This window comes from Leopardus geoffroyi, chromosome B1, assembly GCF_018350155.1.
Source record: "Leopardus geoffroyi isolate Oge1 chromosome B1, O.geoffroyi_Oge1_pat1.0, whole genome shotgun sequence".
Taxonomy (NCBI): domain Eukaryota; kingdom Metazoa; phylum Chordata; class Mammalia; order Carnivora; family Felidae; genus Leopardus; species Leopardus geoffroyi.
Genome location: NC_059327.1, coordinates 139,625,965 through 139,644,373, shown reverse-complemented (window position 1 = coordinate 139,644,373; position 18,409 = coordinate 139,625,965). Strand labels below are relative to the sequence as shown.

The window sequence follows — 18,409 nt, the reverse complement described above, 5'->3', positions numbered from 1 at the left end:
GAACACTCAACCAACTAAGCCACCCAGGTGCCCCAAGTATGATCATTTTAAATCACAAGTTTTACAGGTGCTTAGAGGCTTAGAGATTATTTAGTCCATTATGAAACCTAGGTTCAGAAAAATGTGGTGACTTGGACTAATCAGTTGGTGAGTGGGAATTAAAGACTGATGTCCCATTTTATATATCAGCTTAATTATCATTACCTCATACTTCCATTTAAAAGACTTAACTTTCTGACTATTTAAGGAATAATTTAATTACATAATAATACAGTCCCCTGGGAAATCTTTAGACTGTTGCAAATAAGGTTAAAGTCCAATTTGCTCACCAGGCCAATTCCACAGCATCTTTCTTCAGAAGGGTGAGCAAATTTCATATGGTGAGTATATGATTTTGGATTAGGTTTAGTGAAAATAATAGAAAAATCCCCCAAACAGTATCCGAAACAAAATGTAAATTCAGTCTCATATTTCAGCAGTGGAGATATTACCCATCTAGGCTGACTGATGCTCCTGGGTGTCAGGGTCACTGCTTCTTTCTCCATAATGGTGGCCTCCAATTTAAGTCCAGATAGCAGCTGGAGCCAGCAACAGTCATTATATTGCTCTCCAGCTACAGGAGAAAGTGTACCTTCCCTCCTCTAAGAAGTTTTATATAATTTTCATTTGGAATCCATTGTGCAAAAGTTAGCCATACAGACCTACCTAGCTTCAAGAGGAGCTAGGAAATGCAATCTTTATTCCAGGAAGCTTCATGCCCAGCTAAAAGCTAGGGCTTAATTTTTATGGAAAGGGGAGGTCAGTGTTTGTTATAGTGAGTGCCCAGGGGCAGCAAGAATTCTACTTCTTACTATTTCTTTTTCCTGTCTGGCCTAGATGTCTGTTAAAAACCTCAGTCATTAACAAGAGAGCCAGGCCTGGCAGAATATCAGGAGTTCTTTTCTCATTAACAGATAGTACCTAAAAACTATTCTCCCAGCTTTTCATGTCTGATATACCTGGGAATAATTTTGATCTTCCTCGGCACTCTCATAAGCATCTGTTCCCAGGAACAATAACAACAATAGGAATAAAACAATAAGTGCAAAATATATAATAAATTGAACAACTCACCAAATGATATTATGTATGTTTTTATGATTATACAAGTGTATACATAAACTATAGAAGATAAATTTAAAGGAAGCATGCAAAATGGATAACGATATGTTACCTTGGTTGTTGTGGGATTGAGGTTGGTAATCAAATTTGACTACAATTTATCTGTAATAATCCGAGGATTTACAACAAAACGAGGTGTGTTTGGGGTGGGAGGTGGGGGGAGACTTACTATGTGGAAATCTTTAAGACTCTAGAGTATCTTTTTTTTTTTTTTTTAACGTTTATTTATTTTTGGGACAGAGAGAGACAAAGCATGAACAGGGGAGGGGCGGAGAGAGAGGGAGACACAGAATCGGAAACAGGCTCCAGGCTCTGAGCCATCAGCCCAGAGCCCGACGCAGGGCTCGAACTCACGGACTGCGAGATCGTGACCTGGCTGAAGTCGGACGCTTAACCGACTGCGCCACCCAGGCGCCCCAGGACTCTAGAGTATCTTAATTGAAAAGCTTATCTTAATTGGAATACAATGGCTGTCTAATTAAGATAGTTGGTTTTGATTGCTCACAACCAAAACCTTATATCATTTATATAATTGATCAATGATATATATCAATGATTCTTATTTTTTTTAACTTTATGTATTTATTTTTGAAAGAGAGACAGAGTGAGCAGGGGAGGGGCAGAGAGAGAAGGAGAGAGAGAATGTGAAGCAGGCTCCATGCTGTCAGCACAGAGCCTGATGCAGGGCTTGAATTCACAACCATGAGATTATGACCTGAGACGAAAATACGAGGCAAACGCTTAACCAACTGAGTCACTCAGGCGCCCCAATAGAAACTAATTCTAATGAACTAAACAAAAAAATGAATTTATTGGAGGAGTACCGATACCTATTATCATGGATAGGAAGAAAAGGCTGAATGTAGTAGGAATGTAGTAGCTATGTAGTAGGAATTAAAAACAGACACTATAACCCCAACTGATTTTTATTCTTGTGTCTCTCTGTTTATGGCATACAATCTCATGAGGTGAAATGGCATTGGTCAAGCTTGAGGCACAAGTGAAGAGGGAGGGAGAGAGGGAGAGAGAGAATCTTAGCAGGCTCCACTCAGCGTGGAGACTGACACAGGGCTTGATCTCATGACCGTGAGATCTTGACCTGAGCCGAAATCAAGGGTCAGATGCTTAACCGACTGAGCCACCCAGGTGCCCTGATATCATTAATATTTAAAAAAAAAATTGTTCCAGGAATAGCCATTTCTTTCCTGAATTCTTAAAATTTATTTTATCAAGACAAAATTGACATATAATATTAGTTTCAGATGTACAACATAATGATTCAATATATGTATATATGTGTATATAAATGATCACCCCAGTAAGTCTAGTTAATATCCATTGCCACACATAGTTATAAATTCTTTTTTTGTGTGGTGAAAACTTCTAAGATCTACTCTTATCAACTTCCAAATATACAATACAGTATTATTAATTATAGTTAATATAGTTACACTGTGTTGTATATTACATCCCAGCTTACTCATTTTATTACTTCTCTTGAATTCTTTTTTTTAAAGATTTTATTATTATTTTTTTTTCAACGTTTATTTATTTTTGGGACAGAGAGAGACAGAGCATGAACGGGGAGGGGTAGAGAGAGAGGGAAACACAGAATCGGAAACAGGCTCCAGGCTCTGAACCATCAGCCCAGAGCCCGACGCGGGGCTCGAACTCACGGACCGCGAGATCGTGACCTGGCTGAAGTCGGACGCTTAACCGACTGCACCACCCAGGCGCCCCAGATTTTATTTTTAAGTCACCTTTACACCCAATGTTGGGATTGTATTCACAATCCTGAGATCAAGAGATGTATGTTCCAATAACTGAGCCAGAGGCACCCCTGTTTCTTTTTATCTGACAAAGATAACTCAACTTAGTTTCCTTTTTTTTTTTTTTTTTTTTTTGCTTTGTTTATATCCTCATAGAGCTAAGATTAATGCTTTATCTCAGTAAGGGAATTGGATTAGGTTTCTAGTGTTCTAATTTGCTTATATTAAGTAAATAAATTATATGTAAATTGTAGGCAATCTAAAATTATTGTGGGTAGTGAGAGGTATAAATACACTGAATTTGCATGGAATGATAAAAAGAATAAAATGGGCATGTAAATGAAATCAACTGTTTCTGGCTTGAGTATTGATATAGACATATATATTATTTACGCACTTGACTCCAATTATTTGTAAAGATTCTATAACTGTATAAAATTATATCGAAGAATATAGTAAATTATAATAATTGTGTATTATTTATAATGATTGTGTGTATAGTTTTTGTGTTATAAGGAATTGTCACTTGGAATAAAGAAGTGCGGTTGTTAGTCCCTGAGTGCCTTTAATATATTTGTTTTCTAATATATTATAACTGAAGACCTGCATTTTGCAGGACATTAACAAGTGCTGGTAAAGACCTGCAAGATAATTTTCTGAAGGCTCTGGCAGTGAGAGAAGAAGACAATCACAATGGAAAAGTGAGCGTGAGTACCTACATCCTAAAAATGTATACATTAAAGGCACAGTTTGTGTCAATAATATACATTTTAATATCTTCCCTGAGAAGTAATTCATGAGGGATATAATAAGGCTCTTTGTTTTATATATTATACAATTTATATAGAAAAAAATTTATTCCCACTTACAACTGTGGAAGTACCCAAATGGTGAATAAAAAATAGAATCCCATACATCTATTGTAGAGAAAATGCACGACTCTTTGTGCTGGTCTTATGCTGAAAATTCCTGCTCTAGCTCAGCCTCCTGGTGTGCTCTACCAAGTCACATCATCTACTGTCCCCCAAGTTTTGCCCTATGCCTACCTGATTTCATACTGCCTTCAGAAGATGGTCCTGTAGTCTGCCTTGTAGTCCTACATTTGGAGATGTGATACAAACCACATGATGGAGAAGCATAATTTTTAATCACCATGGATAATATATTATTACTATATTAAAATGTATGCTAGATAATATATGTAAAAGTGTTAATATTTTTGGAATACATATTTACTTTCACCTTTTGTTAATATAATACTAGTAATATCAGTCTTCTGTAGGTCTTAAAATGTTCCAAGTCAAGGATGAAAAAAGACAAATGTGACTTACAGAAAAATCCTCAGAAGTAGTGTGATGAAAAATTTATAGCAACAGAAAAATATGTGTATAAGGAGGTCTATTTTACTAAAGTTTTCTCAAAAAGTAGTTGGAATTTTTCTCACTGTCAGGGCCCTTGAAAATTTTACATGCGGACAAAATCCTCACTATACTTTAGAGAGAGAAAAGATCATATTTTGGTCAGCTATTGAATAGAATTAACCTGGACTTGAAATTAGGGAGATTCTTGGAGGAGTTGGACAAGTGAAGTTTAAGAGGTGAAGTTGGAAATATGGATAAAGAGTAAACTCTGATAGGCCTTGTAAATTACAACAGAAAAGTTTGAAATTTACCTGACTCTAAATAGAAAGAGCAGCTAAAAAGATGGGAATAAAGGCAAAAGAATGTGATGGCACAGGAAGCCATCATAAGGACTTACAAGAAGGAGCAAATGATCATTAGTGATCAAACAAAACAGGGATTAAAAAAAATCCATAAAGATTAAAATATATATATAATATATAAATATAATATATAAATATAAATATATAAATATATATATTTAGATATATATATATATATTTGACAAGAAAAATTCCATCTATAGTAAGGGTGGAAATTTGATTCCATAAGGTTGAAAAAAATGGCCATGGTTAGACATTAGACCAACAAACACAAATAGCTTTAGAGACCCAAAACCCACATTTTTAACCAAAGGGGCATACTTCCTCTCAAAAATATCTTTTTAAGTCTTTCTCTCCTATTGCAATTTCCTTTAATAATGAGTGCAGACTTATCCGCTCATTTACCCAGATAGAAGCATGTCAGTCACTATGGATTCCCTACTCTCTCTCTCACTCATGTTGAACGAACCACTAATTTCTCCTAGATATAAATCAAGTCACTTCACTTTTCACCCTCTCAACTATCATTTACTTTGATTCAAACTACCATTCTGTTTTAAGTAAATTGCTATCATAGCCTCCTAAACGATACACTTATGTATTTTCTTACCCACCTCCCATCCATTTGCCAGTCACTCAATACATTTTCTTGTGCACCTGCTCATGCCTGGAACTGTTCTAGTCCCTGGGACACTGAGGTACTGCAGAATCCATGGCCTTAAAGGGTTTATAGTTGAGAGAAGGAGATAGGAAATAAGTAAGCAAAATAAAAGTGGCACAATTAATTTCAGCTCTGGATAGGTACTATGGAAAACATAAAAGAATAAAATTGAATAAAAAGATATTGAATAGAGAGTAGTTGGTTGCTTTCGCTACAGTATATAGGAAAATCACTTTGAGGAGGTGACATCTGTTGGACTTGAATGAAGTGAAGAAGATAGCCACAGAATTTGAAGGGAGAGACACCCCAAACAGATAATGATTTGAGAGGGAGAGACAGCCCAGGAAAAAGGCACAGCATATTAAAAGTTCCTGAGATAATAGCAATTGTGACATATTCAAAGACGGTAAGAAGACCAGAATGGCTGGAATATATTTATTGAAAGGGATTATAGAGACAGATGACGTCAGAGTGGAAGTCACAGCCAGAACATACAGGTTTTAAGGAATTTTGATTTTGTTCTTTAATATTAATTTTTATATTCTTCTATTTTTGAACTAGAGAGTTGATAGGCAACTTAAAGAAGTAACCCTAATCTGGTTTACACTTTAGAAAGATTGATCTCACTGCTGCTGTGTGGGCTGGAAAATGTGCGAAGGAGGCCTAGCACAGAGGCAAGGAGGTAAGATAGGGAGCTTTTGTAATCAACCAGCAAGAGGTGAAACTCTTACAAGGTGGTACTATTAGAGATAGAGGGAAGTTACTGAATCCTGTCTGTGTTTTGGTGGCAGAACAGAAAGGACTAATTGATGTGTTTGATGTAGAATATTAAAGAAAGGAAAGCAAGATGACTACTAGGTTTTGGCTTGAACAAGAGGTAGATGATGTTGCTACTCACTGTGGCAGGAGAACTCTTGAGGAATGCTGGTTTCGAGAATCAATAATGAAATTGTGCCGTGCTGGCAGTGTTAATTTTGTAATGCCTCTTAGGTACTCAAGTGGAGAAGTTGATTGGTCTTTTACGTATAGGGATTTAGAACTTAGAGGAGAAGTCTTGGCCAGAATATAAATCTGAAAGATACCTATACCTAAATGGTATGGAAAGTCATGGACTTGCAGATATTTACTAGGCGGAGAGTATAGGTAAAGAAAAGTGAAGTCCAATGATCTTTACGAAACCCCAACATTTAGAGATCTGGAATGTGTGAAAGAGCCAGCAAACAATACTGAGAAGTAGCAAGTAGGAGAAAAGTAGAAGAAAAGTCAAGTGGGAGCAATGCTACAAACATGGGAGAAGAAGCAATTTTAAAGGAAAGAATGCTCACCATGTCAGATGCTGCCGAGAGGTCAAATAAGATGCCTAAGTTTCCCCTGGCTGTTGTAACAAGTTACTACAAACTGGGGGGTTTAACATAACAGAAACTTATTTTCTCACAGAAAGTCTTATTTCACAGAAGTCTGAAATGAAGATGTTGGCAGAACCAAGTTCTCTCCAAAGATCTAGGGGAGAATCTCTTCTATGCCTTTTCCTTAACTTCTGGTGTTTCTGGAAATCACTGGTGTTCTTTGGTTTGTAGACCTATCACTCTAATCTATGCCTCCATTATCACACAATTCTCCTTCTGCACCTGTGTTTCTGTCTTCTATTTTCATAAAAACACTGATCATATTGGATCCTCCTCCCCAATTGAATATGATCTAATCTTAATTTTATTATACATACAAAGACCTTATTTCCAAATAAGGTCACATTCATAAGTACCAAGGGTTAAACCTTCAACATATCTTTTTTGGACAGCTGGGGGGAATGATTCAACTCACAACAAATGATAAATAGTTTGACATTGTTTTGGGCTAGGTAAATATCATGGTTACATTGGCAAGGGCTGTTTCAGTGATGGGAATGGGTAAATGTCTCATTGGAGTAGGTAGAAAAAAGAAAAAAAGTGTGTAAGATAGGGAGAAACAACTGTTTATTGATTTTTGCACTGTCACTGGAGTAAGGCTTGGAGTCCAAGCAGTTTGTTTTGTTGTGTTTTAATTTTAGATGGATAATATTAACCCATGTTTTATGTTAATAGGAATGATCCAGTAGAGACAGGGGTATTGATGGTGTAGGAGAAAAAGGAAATGATTGATGAAAAGAAGTCCTTAAAAGGAAGATCGGGTCCAGAACACTAGGGAAGGGTTTGTCTTTGAGAGGGGCAGAAGCCATTTGTAAAGTTATAGCAGGAGAGAAGAAAGATCTATAGGCACACCAGCTAAGTTGGTTGGTGAATTTGAGTTTGGGGAGATGAGACAGCTCTGCTATGAGTGTATCTATTTTTTCTGCATTATTGCTCTGAATGATCTTTAATTACATCATTATGGATTTGTCTTTTCCATAGAGAAGGCCTCAGATTTAACTTTTATTGAGTATGCTAAAGAGTTAACATTGTATGTTGGATGGGTGGTCACTGATTTTGAAATTGGAATCTTATCAGACTCATAGTTTGCTGACACGAAAAAAACATGGTCATTTATTTGGGCCTTTGAATTTGTGGTATTATTGTAATCAGCAGAATACATATCATTATATCAAGAGTGGCATTTAAGGCTTAATTTTCTATTTTCTACTCTAGGCTTAAAGCAGACTCCAAATGGGTTTATAGAAAACTATAAGAGAATACAACATATTTTAGACAAAGCTAATTATGACGATCACAAGCTTATTTAAAAGCCATTTAGTAAATGGATATGCTTTTTAAAAGTAGTCCTATAAAGTATACAATATTCATGAGATTTGAATCTATATTAATTTGCTGTCAGCAGAAATTATATGTGAATTTTATGAGGTCTGAACTCTCCAAGGGACATGACTATTTCCTAAGCATTAGTATTTCTCTACATAGTGAGTACAAAATAAATGGAGAATTTCAACCCAGAGGCTCACTTGCTACTCTTTTTGTTTCATTTTAATGAAAGTACACGCTGGAAAAATTATGATATAGTTTTAGAACTGACATGATTGATCTGCATGGCCTAATAAGGCTTGAAGGGCTAATTCCATAGCAATTTTCTTAGGTAATTTTTGTTAAATGCATCTAGGAAATTAGAAAAAGATTGGATTTACTTTCCCACACTCACAACTTTTTATTTTATTGTTAAGTTGGGTGATCCCAGGTTTCAAATGCTATTTGGTGTAATTGAATCTTGTTCTGGGTGTTCTCTTTCTCTCTCTGGTCAACTAATTGCAAAATTGATTTACTAGTTTTCTCCATTTAGGCCTTGAATTTACTCTGCTATAGAGCCTAGAGCTTGGGGAAACGTCATTCTTCTCTGTCCCCACTTCCCAGTGGGCCTCCACCCTAATACTTTCAATGCTAAAGTTATAGGATTACTTGCTTATTATATACACTCATACCATTTCTACAAACCTACTGCATAGACATGTAGTCTTAGCTTTATGACCTGGGAAGGAACAGCATTTTATGACAATTAAAAGTTTGTATAACTGTTACTAAAGGAATACAAATTCTTGGAAATATAATTCCTTTAAAGATTTCAGTGGAGGGGCAACTGGTTGGCTCAGTCAGTTAAGTGCCTGACTCTTGATTTTGGCTCAGGTCTTGATCTCATGGTTCATGAGATTGAGTCCCACGTTGGGCTCCATGCTGACAGTGCTTACCCTGCTTGGGATTTTCTCTCCCTCTCTCTCTGCCTCTCCCCTGCTCTTGTGTGTTCACTCTCTCCCTTTCCCTCTCTTTCAGAATAAATAAACATTTAAAACAGTAAGTAAAGGTTTCAGTGAATCAGTGGGTCAAATGCTATGGACTTAAATATTGTTTAGATAAATCATTTTTAAGTAAAGCTTGTATTAATCTGAAGATTACTTGATTTAATTCAATAATCAATATTATGAATGTCTCTGAATTTCATATGTAGTATATACTGCATATAAGTGTATGTATAATTTGTGAATATGCATATATATACATATATAAATACTTTATACAAAAACACACACATCCTTTCCTTACATTTGCCCACAAATACTCTTGTTTTAGATTAGACAGAACATTGAGACTTATGTACAATTCATATACAAAATGTTAAAAGGATTTTTATTAAGTATGTAGTGCTTCATATGACAGATACAATGTTTTCCTACTAAAATAACTAATTTAATTTAGCTTAAATTAAATTAAATTAAAATTTTTAAGTTTATTTATTTTGAGGTGGGGAGGGGCAGAGAGAGAGGGAGAGAGAGAATCCTAAGTAGGCTCTGCTCTGTCAGCCCAGAGACTGATATGGGGCTCAATCTCATGAACTGTAAGATCATGACCTGACCCAAGATCAAGAGTAGGATGCTTAACTGACTGAGCTACCCAGATGCCCCTAAATATATTTTAAATGTGTTCCATGCATGTATGAAAATGTTTCTACCTCATGATTCTTATATTAAAGATTTAAAAATTCTTTAAAAACTAAAATAATTAACCATTTCTTTCTCATTTATAAGGAGATTTATTTCCTGAGAAAGTGTAATTTTCTAATTGCTTATGCTAATGAAGTTTTTAACACTACCACCACAGTGAGGCATTCATTAAGTGCATGTTTATGATAAGTGCTTGGAAAAAAAAATTAAGTAAGTTTGGTTCTAGATATCCAGAAGCTCTGAGGCAAATCACACTGATGTGTAGATGGACATAAATTTATGGATTTTTGGTGGTCTTTCAGGTTTTCTGTATACAGTATCATGTCATCTGCAAATAGTGAGAGTTTGACTTCTTCCTTGTCAATTTGGATGCCTTTTATTTATTTTTGTTGTCTTAGTTCTGTGGCTAGAACTTCCAGTACCATGTTAAATAAAAGTGGTAAGAGTGGACATCCCTGGCTTGTTCCTGACCATGGAGGAAAAGCTCTCAGCTTTTCCCCATTTAGGGTGATATTAGGTGTGAGATTTTTCATATATGGCTTTTTTTATGTTGAGGTATGTTCCTTCTATGACATAATACTATATACAGAAAACCTGAAAGGCTCCACCAAAAAACTTCTGTAACTGATAAATGAATTCAGTAAATTTGCAGGATACAAAAATCAATGTACAGAAATCTGTTGCATTTCTATACACCAATAATGAAGCAGCAGAAAGAAAAAATTAAGGAATCAACACCATTTACAGTTGCACCAAAACCAATAAGATGCTAGGAATAAAGTAACTAAGGAGATGAAAGACCACTATTCTGAAAACTGTAAAACACTGATGAAAGAAATTGAAAATGACACAAAAAATGGAAAGACATTCCATACTCATATATTGGAAGAACAAATATTGTTAAAATGTCTACACCACCCAAAGTAATCTATACGTTTAATGCAATCCCTATCAAAATGCCACCAGCATTTTTCACAGAGCTAGAACAAACAATCCTAAAATTGTATGGTACCACAAAAGATCTCGAATAGCCAAAGCAATCCTGAAAAAGAAATCAAAGCTGGAAACATCACAATTCCAGAGTTCAAGCGGTATTACAAAGCTGTAGTCATCAAGACAGTATGGTACTGGCACAAAAACAGACACATAGATCAATGGAAGAGAAAAGAGAACCCAGAAATGAACCTACCACTATATGGTCAATTAATCTTCGACAAAGCAGGAAAGAATATCCAATGGGAAAACAACAGTCTCTTCAACAAATTGTGTTGGGAAAACTGGACAGCTACATGCAGAAGAATGAAACTGGATCACTTTCTTATAGCATACACAAAAATAAACTCAAAATGGATTAAAGACCTAAATGTGAGACCTGAAACCATAAAAATCCTGGAAGAGAAGGTGGTCACTTTTTTGATATCAGCTTTAGTACCTTCTTTCTAGATATGTCTCCTGAGGCAAGGGCAACAAAAGCAAATATAAAATATTGGGACTACATAAAAATAAAAAAACTTCTGCACAGTGAAGGAAACAGTCAACAAAACTAAAAGGCAACCTACAGAATGGAAGAGAATGTTTGCAAATGATATATCTGATAAAGGGTTAGTAGTCAGGGGAGCCTGGGTGTCTCAGTCAGTTGAGCGTCCATCTCTTGATTTTGGCTTAGGTCATGATCCCAGGGTCCTGGGATAGAAACCTGTGTCAGGCTCCATGCTGAGTGTGGAGCCTGCTTATGATTATTTCTCACTCCCCCTCTGTCTTCTCCCCAACTTGTGCACTTTCTCTCTCTTTTAAAAAAAAAGGTTAGTATCCAATATATATAAAGAATCTATAAAATGAAACTCCTCCAAAATGAATAATCTAAGTAAACAATGGGCAGAGGACATGAATAGACATTTTTCCAAAGAAGACATATGGATGGCCAATAGACACATGAAAAGATGCTCAATATCACTTATCATAAGGGAAATAAAATCAAAACTACAATGAGATATCATTTCTCACTTGTCAAAATAGCTAAAATCAACGACATAAGAAACAACAGGTGTTGGCAAGGATGTGGAGAAAGAGGAACCCTCTTGCACTGTTGGTGGGAATGCAAACTGATGCAGCCATTCTGGAAAACAGTATGGAGTTTCCACAAAAAGTTAAAATAGACCTACCCTACAATCCAGCAATTGTACTACTAGGTATTTACCCAAAGAAAACAAACGTAGTAATTCAAAGAGATACATGCACCCTGATGTTTATAGCAGCATTATCTACAATAGTCCAATTATGGAAATAGCCCACATGCCCATCAATTGATGAATGGATAAAGAAGATATACATACATGTATATATGTATATATATATATACATATCGGAATATTATTATGGAATATATATATATATATATATATAATGGAATATTACTCAGCAATAAAAAAGAATGAAATCTTGTCATCTGCAATGATATGGATGGAGCTAGAAAGTATTACACTAAGGGAAATAAGTCAGAGAAAGACAGGTAACATATAGTTTCACTCGTATGTGGTATTTAAGAGACAAAAGAGCAAAGGCGAGAAAAAAGAGAAAGAGAGAAGCAAACCATGAAAAAGATTCTTAACTATAGAGAATAAACTGATGGTTATGAGAAGGGAGGTGGGTAGGGAGTATGGGTTAAAAAGGTGATGTGGCTTAAGGAGTGCATTTGCTGTGATGAGCACTGGATATTGTGTCGAAGTGTAGAGTCACTATATTGTACACCTGAAACTAATATTACACTGTATGTTAACCAACTGGAATTTAAATAAAAACTTTAAAAAGTCAGATAACTAAGCGTATTGTGTGAATACGTGAGATATTCATGTGAAATATTCACACAATGATTTCTGAGAAATCATTTTCTTAGAAAAATCAGCGAAAGTGTTAAATAAGTTAAATATTTAAATGAAGCTGAGATTAAGAGTGTTCTTTTTTCCCTTGCAATGTCCAAAAATACCTTTACAGAAATGGTAAAATTATAGAGGTTGCTTGAATGAAGATGTAATATCTTGAGAACATTTCATGTCTATGATAGAGACTAAAGAAAATTTTAGTGGTCAAAATGTGATGTTTGTGTGAAGAAAATACTAGGTGGAAATTAGAATAAAGAAGTAAAATGGGTCAGTGTGAGACAATAGTTTTCTATTTCCTTCTAGATTACTCTGAGCTTTCTTTACATAGTTTATCAATAGGTTTATCTCCTATTTTGGTATCTATGATATAATTATCTTTTAGTTTTCTTCCTTCTGACTTTTGATTTCATTCTCTTTCTTGAGCTGACTACCTTATACCTCTACTTGAAGCTGCATCCTTTCCACTATGCACATTTTTCCTTGGAATCATCCAGATCCTATACATCCAGCCCCATGGATCCACTGCTGTACGTCTATTAATTAATTTATTCAATTATTCATTAAATAGTGATAGCTATTCTATACTAGGCATTATACTGACTTCTGGAGAAACAAATGGATTTCAAGTGCCTTATGAAGCTAAGAGTTGCTTGGGAAAGAAAGTCAATAATCAAGTAAGCATACAAAAAATCAAAATTACAACTGTGACAGGTGCTATGAAGGAAAAACACAAAAATCTCTCATTGCATATAAATGGATCAGGAGATGATATCAGATTTTCAGACAAAATAATTAGGACATCTTCGTATGGAGAATGAACTACAGAGAGAATAAAACATGCAAGATACATGCCAATACATGCAAAATCAGATTAGAAAAGATGAAATAATAGCTTGGATCAGGAAGATGAGACGGAAGACAAAGAGAACTGATTTGAGAGATATTTAGATGGTAATATTGAAAAGGATGTGGTGACAAGATATAGTTAAGACCAGGGTTGAAACAAAGGGAGTGGACATGGATAACTGGCCTCTACAGCTGGAGAGATGGATGGATAAATATGGTGCACTCAAAGATCAGGAATGGGGCAAAAAGAGATCATGGATCTGCTTTTGGGTATATTGAGTTTGAGTTGTTATGACCAAAGAAGTTGTTGAAATATTAAGTAGATAACTGAAGAAAGAAGATCTCCTAAAGTCTACTCCAGTGTTTATCTACACATTGCTATGCCTCAGATGCTTACATTTGTATGCATTGAAGTTAATTTTCTTTTCCTCCTCTACTCCTCAGATCTTACATCCACTTGGTCACCAAGCCCAGTCAATTTTACATTGTAAATATGTCTCAAATTAATGTGGAGTAAAAGGTCAGGAAGCCAAAGAGATAGGCAACAGCCATCTCTAAGGGCTCTGTTGTGCTGTGCTCAGTAGCATAGACAGTGCTCTGTAGATGATGAGTAACACTCAAAGAATTTAGACAAATGGTTGATGTGATCAGACATGCATTTTAAGAATACACTGGCAGCAGTAGGTGGGAATAAATATCTCTGCAGGAGTGGGGAACAAGATAAGAGAAGGGAGGCCAACTGAAAGGCCACTATAACATTTTAGATAATAGGTAATAAAAGGCTGGGATAAAGAAATGACAGAATGAATAGTGGATAAAGATGGAGTTCAGTAATTTTGGAGATAACTGCAAAGCATGTTATTTGTTTTGATGTAGGAAATGGGGGTTGAGTACTATTCTTGTGTTTCTATTTGGGGGATTCAGTAGGGCATGAGCAGTTGATAATTTTTAATGGGGAGACAAGTGTGATCCTAGCATTAGAAGATTTACTGTATTCGAGTGGTTAAGAGCATACAAGTTAGAGGTGGATAGGAACTAGATTCAAGGTCTAGATTTATTGCTTACCCAGTATTACAGATCACAAAAGGTCTGTGCTAAGTTTTCCAAACCAAATACCCTGTTCTATAGTATAGGGAGTAAAAGAATACCCTCATCATAATATTGATTATTGAAAAGAAAATTCAGAAAAGAAAATTGGCACACTACATGATACATGACAAATATTTAACAAATGTGATTCCTGCAGTAAAAGAAAATTTTAGTGTTGCTAGAGCTACAATAGTGAATAAAAAAGAAATTGTAGAAAACATGCAATAGTTTTCAAGGGAAGCACTGAATAGTTTTGCATCTCTTTTTAGAAAAGATAGTTGAAAGGTTTCCTTAAGACAATCAGATATAGATTTTGTTAGAGATCTAAAGATTGGTGGCCATTAGCAAGATATTATAGAAATCAGAATATTAAAACAAATACTTTACGTAATGGATTTTGTTTTATGTTATAGGAAACCACAGTCTACTTTATTACTTTTCTACTCTCTGCAAACCACTTTGCCATTTGCCATAAACAAAGATGGAAAAGACATTGACCCTCCCTACACTATTTCTAATGTAATAGGGATTATGTAACTCTTTTAAGTGGCTAAGTGGCAGAGTGGGGATGGGTTGGGGTGAGTTATCCTTTTTCAGATGGTAGTAAACTAAGAATCCGAATTTATTGAATGGAAAAAAAAACACAAAAATAAAATATGCCCTTCCTAATCAGAGACTCATGAGGATTGTAATGAAAGGTCACATGCTGTTCCGGGCTGAGAAAGTGGAACCTGTTGACACTTATTTTCCCACTGAATGTTGACTGTGTAAACAGTTACATGGCTGACTAGTTTGGGCTTTGAAATATGCATTATTGAAGCTGGTATAAAAGCACTGCTTACAACTTTTCCTTCAGAGTCATTCAAAGAAACCACTGTACATGGGTAAGGAAAACCTATGAATTAGGCAGTTCCTAATATACCCATTTCCTGTGTTGAAATCTCTATGAAACATAAGATTGCGTTGTATATGACCAGTAACATTGTGCTGACATGATCTTTTCCCTCCTTGCTATTTTCCAACTTCTATAAAATGTTCCCTTTCAAGAAAATGAAGGTATTATACAGATGTTTATTTCCTTTTTAATTGAATCCATGCCTGTCCATTAATAAACCCTTATGGAAATTATATGACTCATTCAATGGTACCTTCATTTTAAACAAATGACATCAGTGTTTGGAAAATAAAATGCACATCAACTTACATTTTACTGAAAAGAGTATAGTTGAATAGATCTTTAATTCTTTAGTTCCTAGATAAAAAAAAATATGATATAGAGATAGTGAGAAATTTTGGAAAGAGCAGATGTTATAGAGCCATGTTAATCTGGGTTGATTCTTGGATTTCCCACTTATTACAGGCTAACCATTACTTTCTAAACACTAAACACTATTTCAACTGTACAGAGCCTGAGTTTTCCTACCCACAATATGGAGGCAATCATTTTCATACAGTTGAGATATTTCTAGAAAAAATTGTATAATGTTTAAGGCACAAATAAACTAATACTTAGTAGGTGTTTAATAAAATATAAGGAATATGTATTCTGTAAAAAATAAATTGTAATATGTGGTTTGTTACTTCTGGTTCCCTAGAAGTAGAACCTAAGATGCAGATTTTAGTGGAAGGAGTTCAGTGAGAAAGGTCTCTCATGTGAAACCCGTTAAGGGCATGATGGAAGCATGATAGTATAGAAGACAAAAGTGGGCAGAGATGTGATTTCAGTGGAAATCTAGCTTCACTCGGATCACACAGGAAGCACCACCGCATGAATTGTTTCAGAGTTTGCTTTTCCTGGAGGCAAGAGGGGCAGTGTGCTATATATATATTCTCCTTCCCCCTTCCTGTGTCTATCAATTAATCATCAGCCGCCGAAAGGGTTGGGGAAGGAGGGAGTAAAGTGGCTCAGGTCAGATAAGGGCAGTTCTTTTTGAGGAGAGAGCAGGTGTGAACCATTAGCCATTAACACCTGCAGCATCTGGAGCTGGGTGCACCAACCTGGGAAAGGGGATCTGGGAGGGACACTGCCAACATGCACTGCAGATGCAAAAGGTTAGTTTTAGCCATTTTTGAAAGAAAAGAATGCTACTCTTTCAATAATGTAATTGTATATACGCAAAAAAGTATTTTTGTTTAAGATATTTAAATTTATCAATCATTTTTATATGAAGCTTTAATTGCTTCTTTAGTGTCCCATTTCTAAAATGAGACCAGCTATTTGAATTAAAATAAAACGTATTTTACTGCAAAGTCCTCTTCGTTTACAAATAATCATAAGTGCAAACATGGTTTTTGGGTCCAGAAATTTTGCATATATAATAAACTTTTCCATTTAAATCTTATACCCACTAGTACATGTTCCCATATGTAATGGGTGCTGTTTTGTTGGACTGACAGAATCAAGGCAGCGAATCTACTCATGATTCAGAACCAGCATCATGTCAGAATGCATTCATGAAAGACATGTTTGTGGATATAAAAACTGTGGTCATAGGAGTGGGAATATAGTTTACTACTTTCTAAACACTGAGCATTTTCAAAGTTAGTGCAATCTTTTTTTCAAAGTTTTAATATCCAATCCAGTTAGTTAACATGCACTGTAATATTAGTTTCAGGCGTACAACATAGTGATTCAACACATCCATACATCACCTAGTGCTCATCGCAAAAAGTGCACTCCTTAATCCTCATCACCTATTTAACCCATCCTCCCATCTACCTCCCTTCTGGTAACCATCAGTTTGTTCTTTATAGTTAAGAGTCTGTTTCTTGGTTTGCTGTTCTCTGTTTCTTTTTTCCCCTCTTTACCCATTTGTTTTGTTTCTTAAATTCCACATATGAGTGAAATCATATGGCATTTGTCTATCTGAATGCTTTTGGGCACTTGTGGAATAGAAAAAAGAAGAAAATTGACATAAGTCGCTAAAATTTGAAAAATGAATTGCTTGGTCACATTATTGAGTTGCTATAATTCCCAAAGTTCTACGCAATCAAGTGACTTTAGCTATTTGTCTAATAATGAAATGTAATAGGATTGTTTAGACATTAATAGAAGTATGAATAACCTAAGAATGCATTGCTCCTCTTTGTAAACAAAAATAAGGGCAAAAATGGTAAAAGTCCTGCTGATTTACTCATAGCAAATGCTCCAATAAAGTTTATGTGACGCTTAAGTCCACATTCCTTTTAACTACCAATCTAAAATCCTTAAAGTTCTGAAAACCAAAGAAATTTTTAAAATTTGGAACCGAGTAATTGGGCAATGAAACCTGATCTGAAATGAGACTATTTATAGATTTTATCTCATTTAGTCTGGCTGTCCCTTTGGTTCATTGCAGAAAAAGTAATGTGTTTGGTTATTGGATGCTATCCTAGGCTTACCTGGGAATGTTGATTTATATATGTATACCTACCATATTACCTTGGTAAAAGAAAAATATTCTGAGTTTTAAAACAATTCTAGCTCCAGAGTTTTCAGATAAAAGATTATATGAATATATATATGTGTATATATATGTATATATATACACATATAATCCTTATTTAATATATAATTCTCTATATATTATATCTATAATTCTTTATATATATAATTATATATAATCCTGTATATATTACATATAATATATACATGAAGTATTAATTATGGTAAAATGAGCTACATAAGAAAACAAAAAACATCTTAATGGTCTAATATAATAAAAATTTATTGCTTTCTCACTTTAGCTCAGTTGCTTATTCATGTTAAACTCACAGTAGGGCTTTTTCTGTTTCATGTACTTATTCAGGGACCTGTATTGTAGATAAGCTCCATTATCTTTATTCCTTAGCTTCTGAAAATGCTCTGGATATTGAGAACCACTC

General features: G+C 35.1%; 1 protein-coding gene across 3 annotated transcripts in view; it reads left to right on the top strand.

Annotated features, from left to right (window-relative positions):
* The window catches only part of CFAP299 (cilia and flagella associated protein 299), a 585,014-nt gene that overhangs the window by 223,245 nt on the left and 343,360 nt on the right, over nucleotides 1-18,409 (top strand). For 2 of the 3 annotated variants that reach the window (XM_045473614.1, XM_045473616.1), the window contains exon 3: nucleotides 3,547-3,637. In XM_045473614.1, coding sequence (XP_045329570.1) covers nucleotides 3,547-3,637 — 91 coding nt within the window. The remainder of the gene's footprint in view (nucleotides 1-3,546; nucleotides 3,638-18,409) is intronic. The other variant, XM_045473615.1, reaches the window with a different exon arrangement.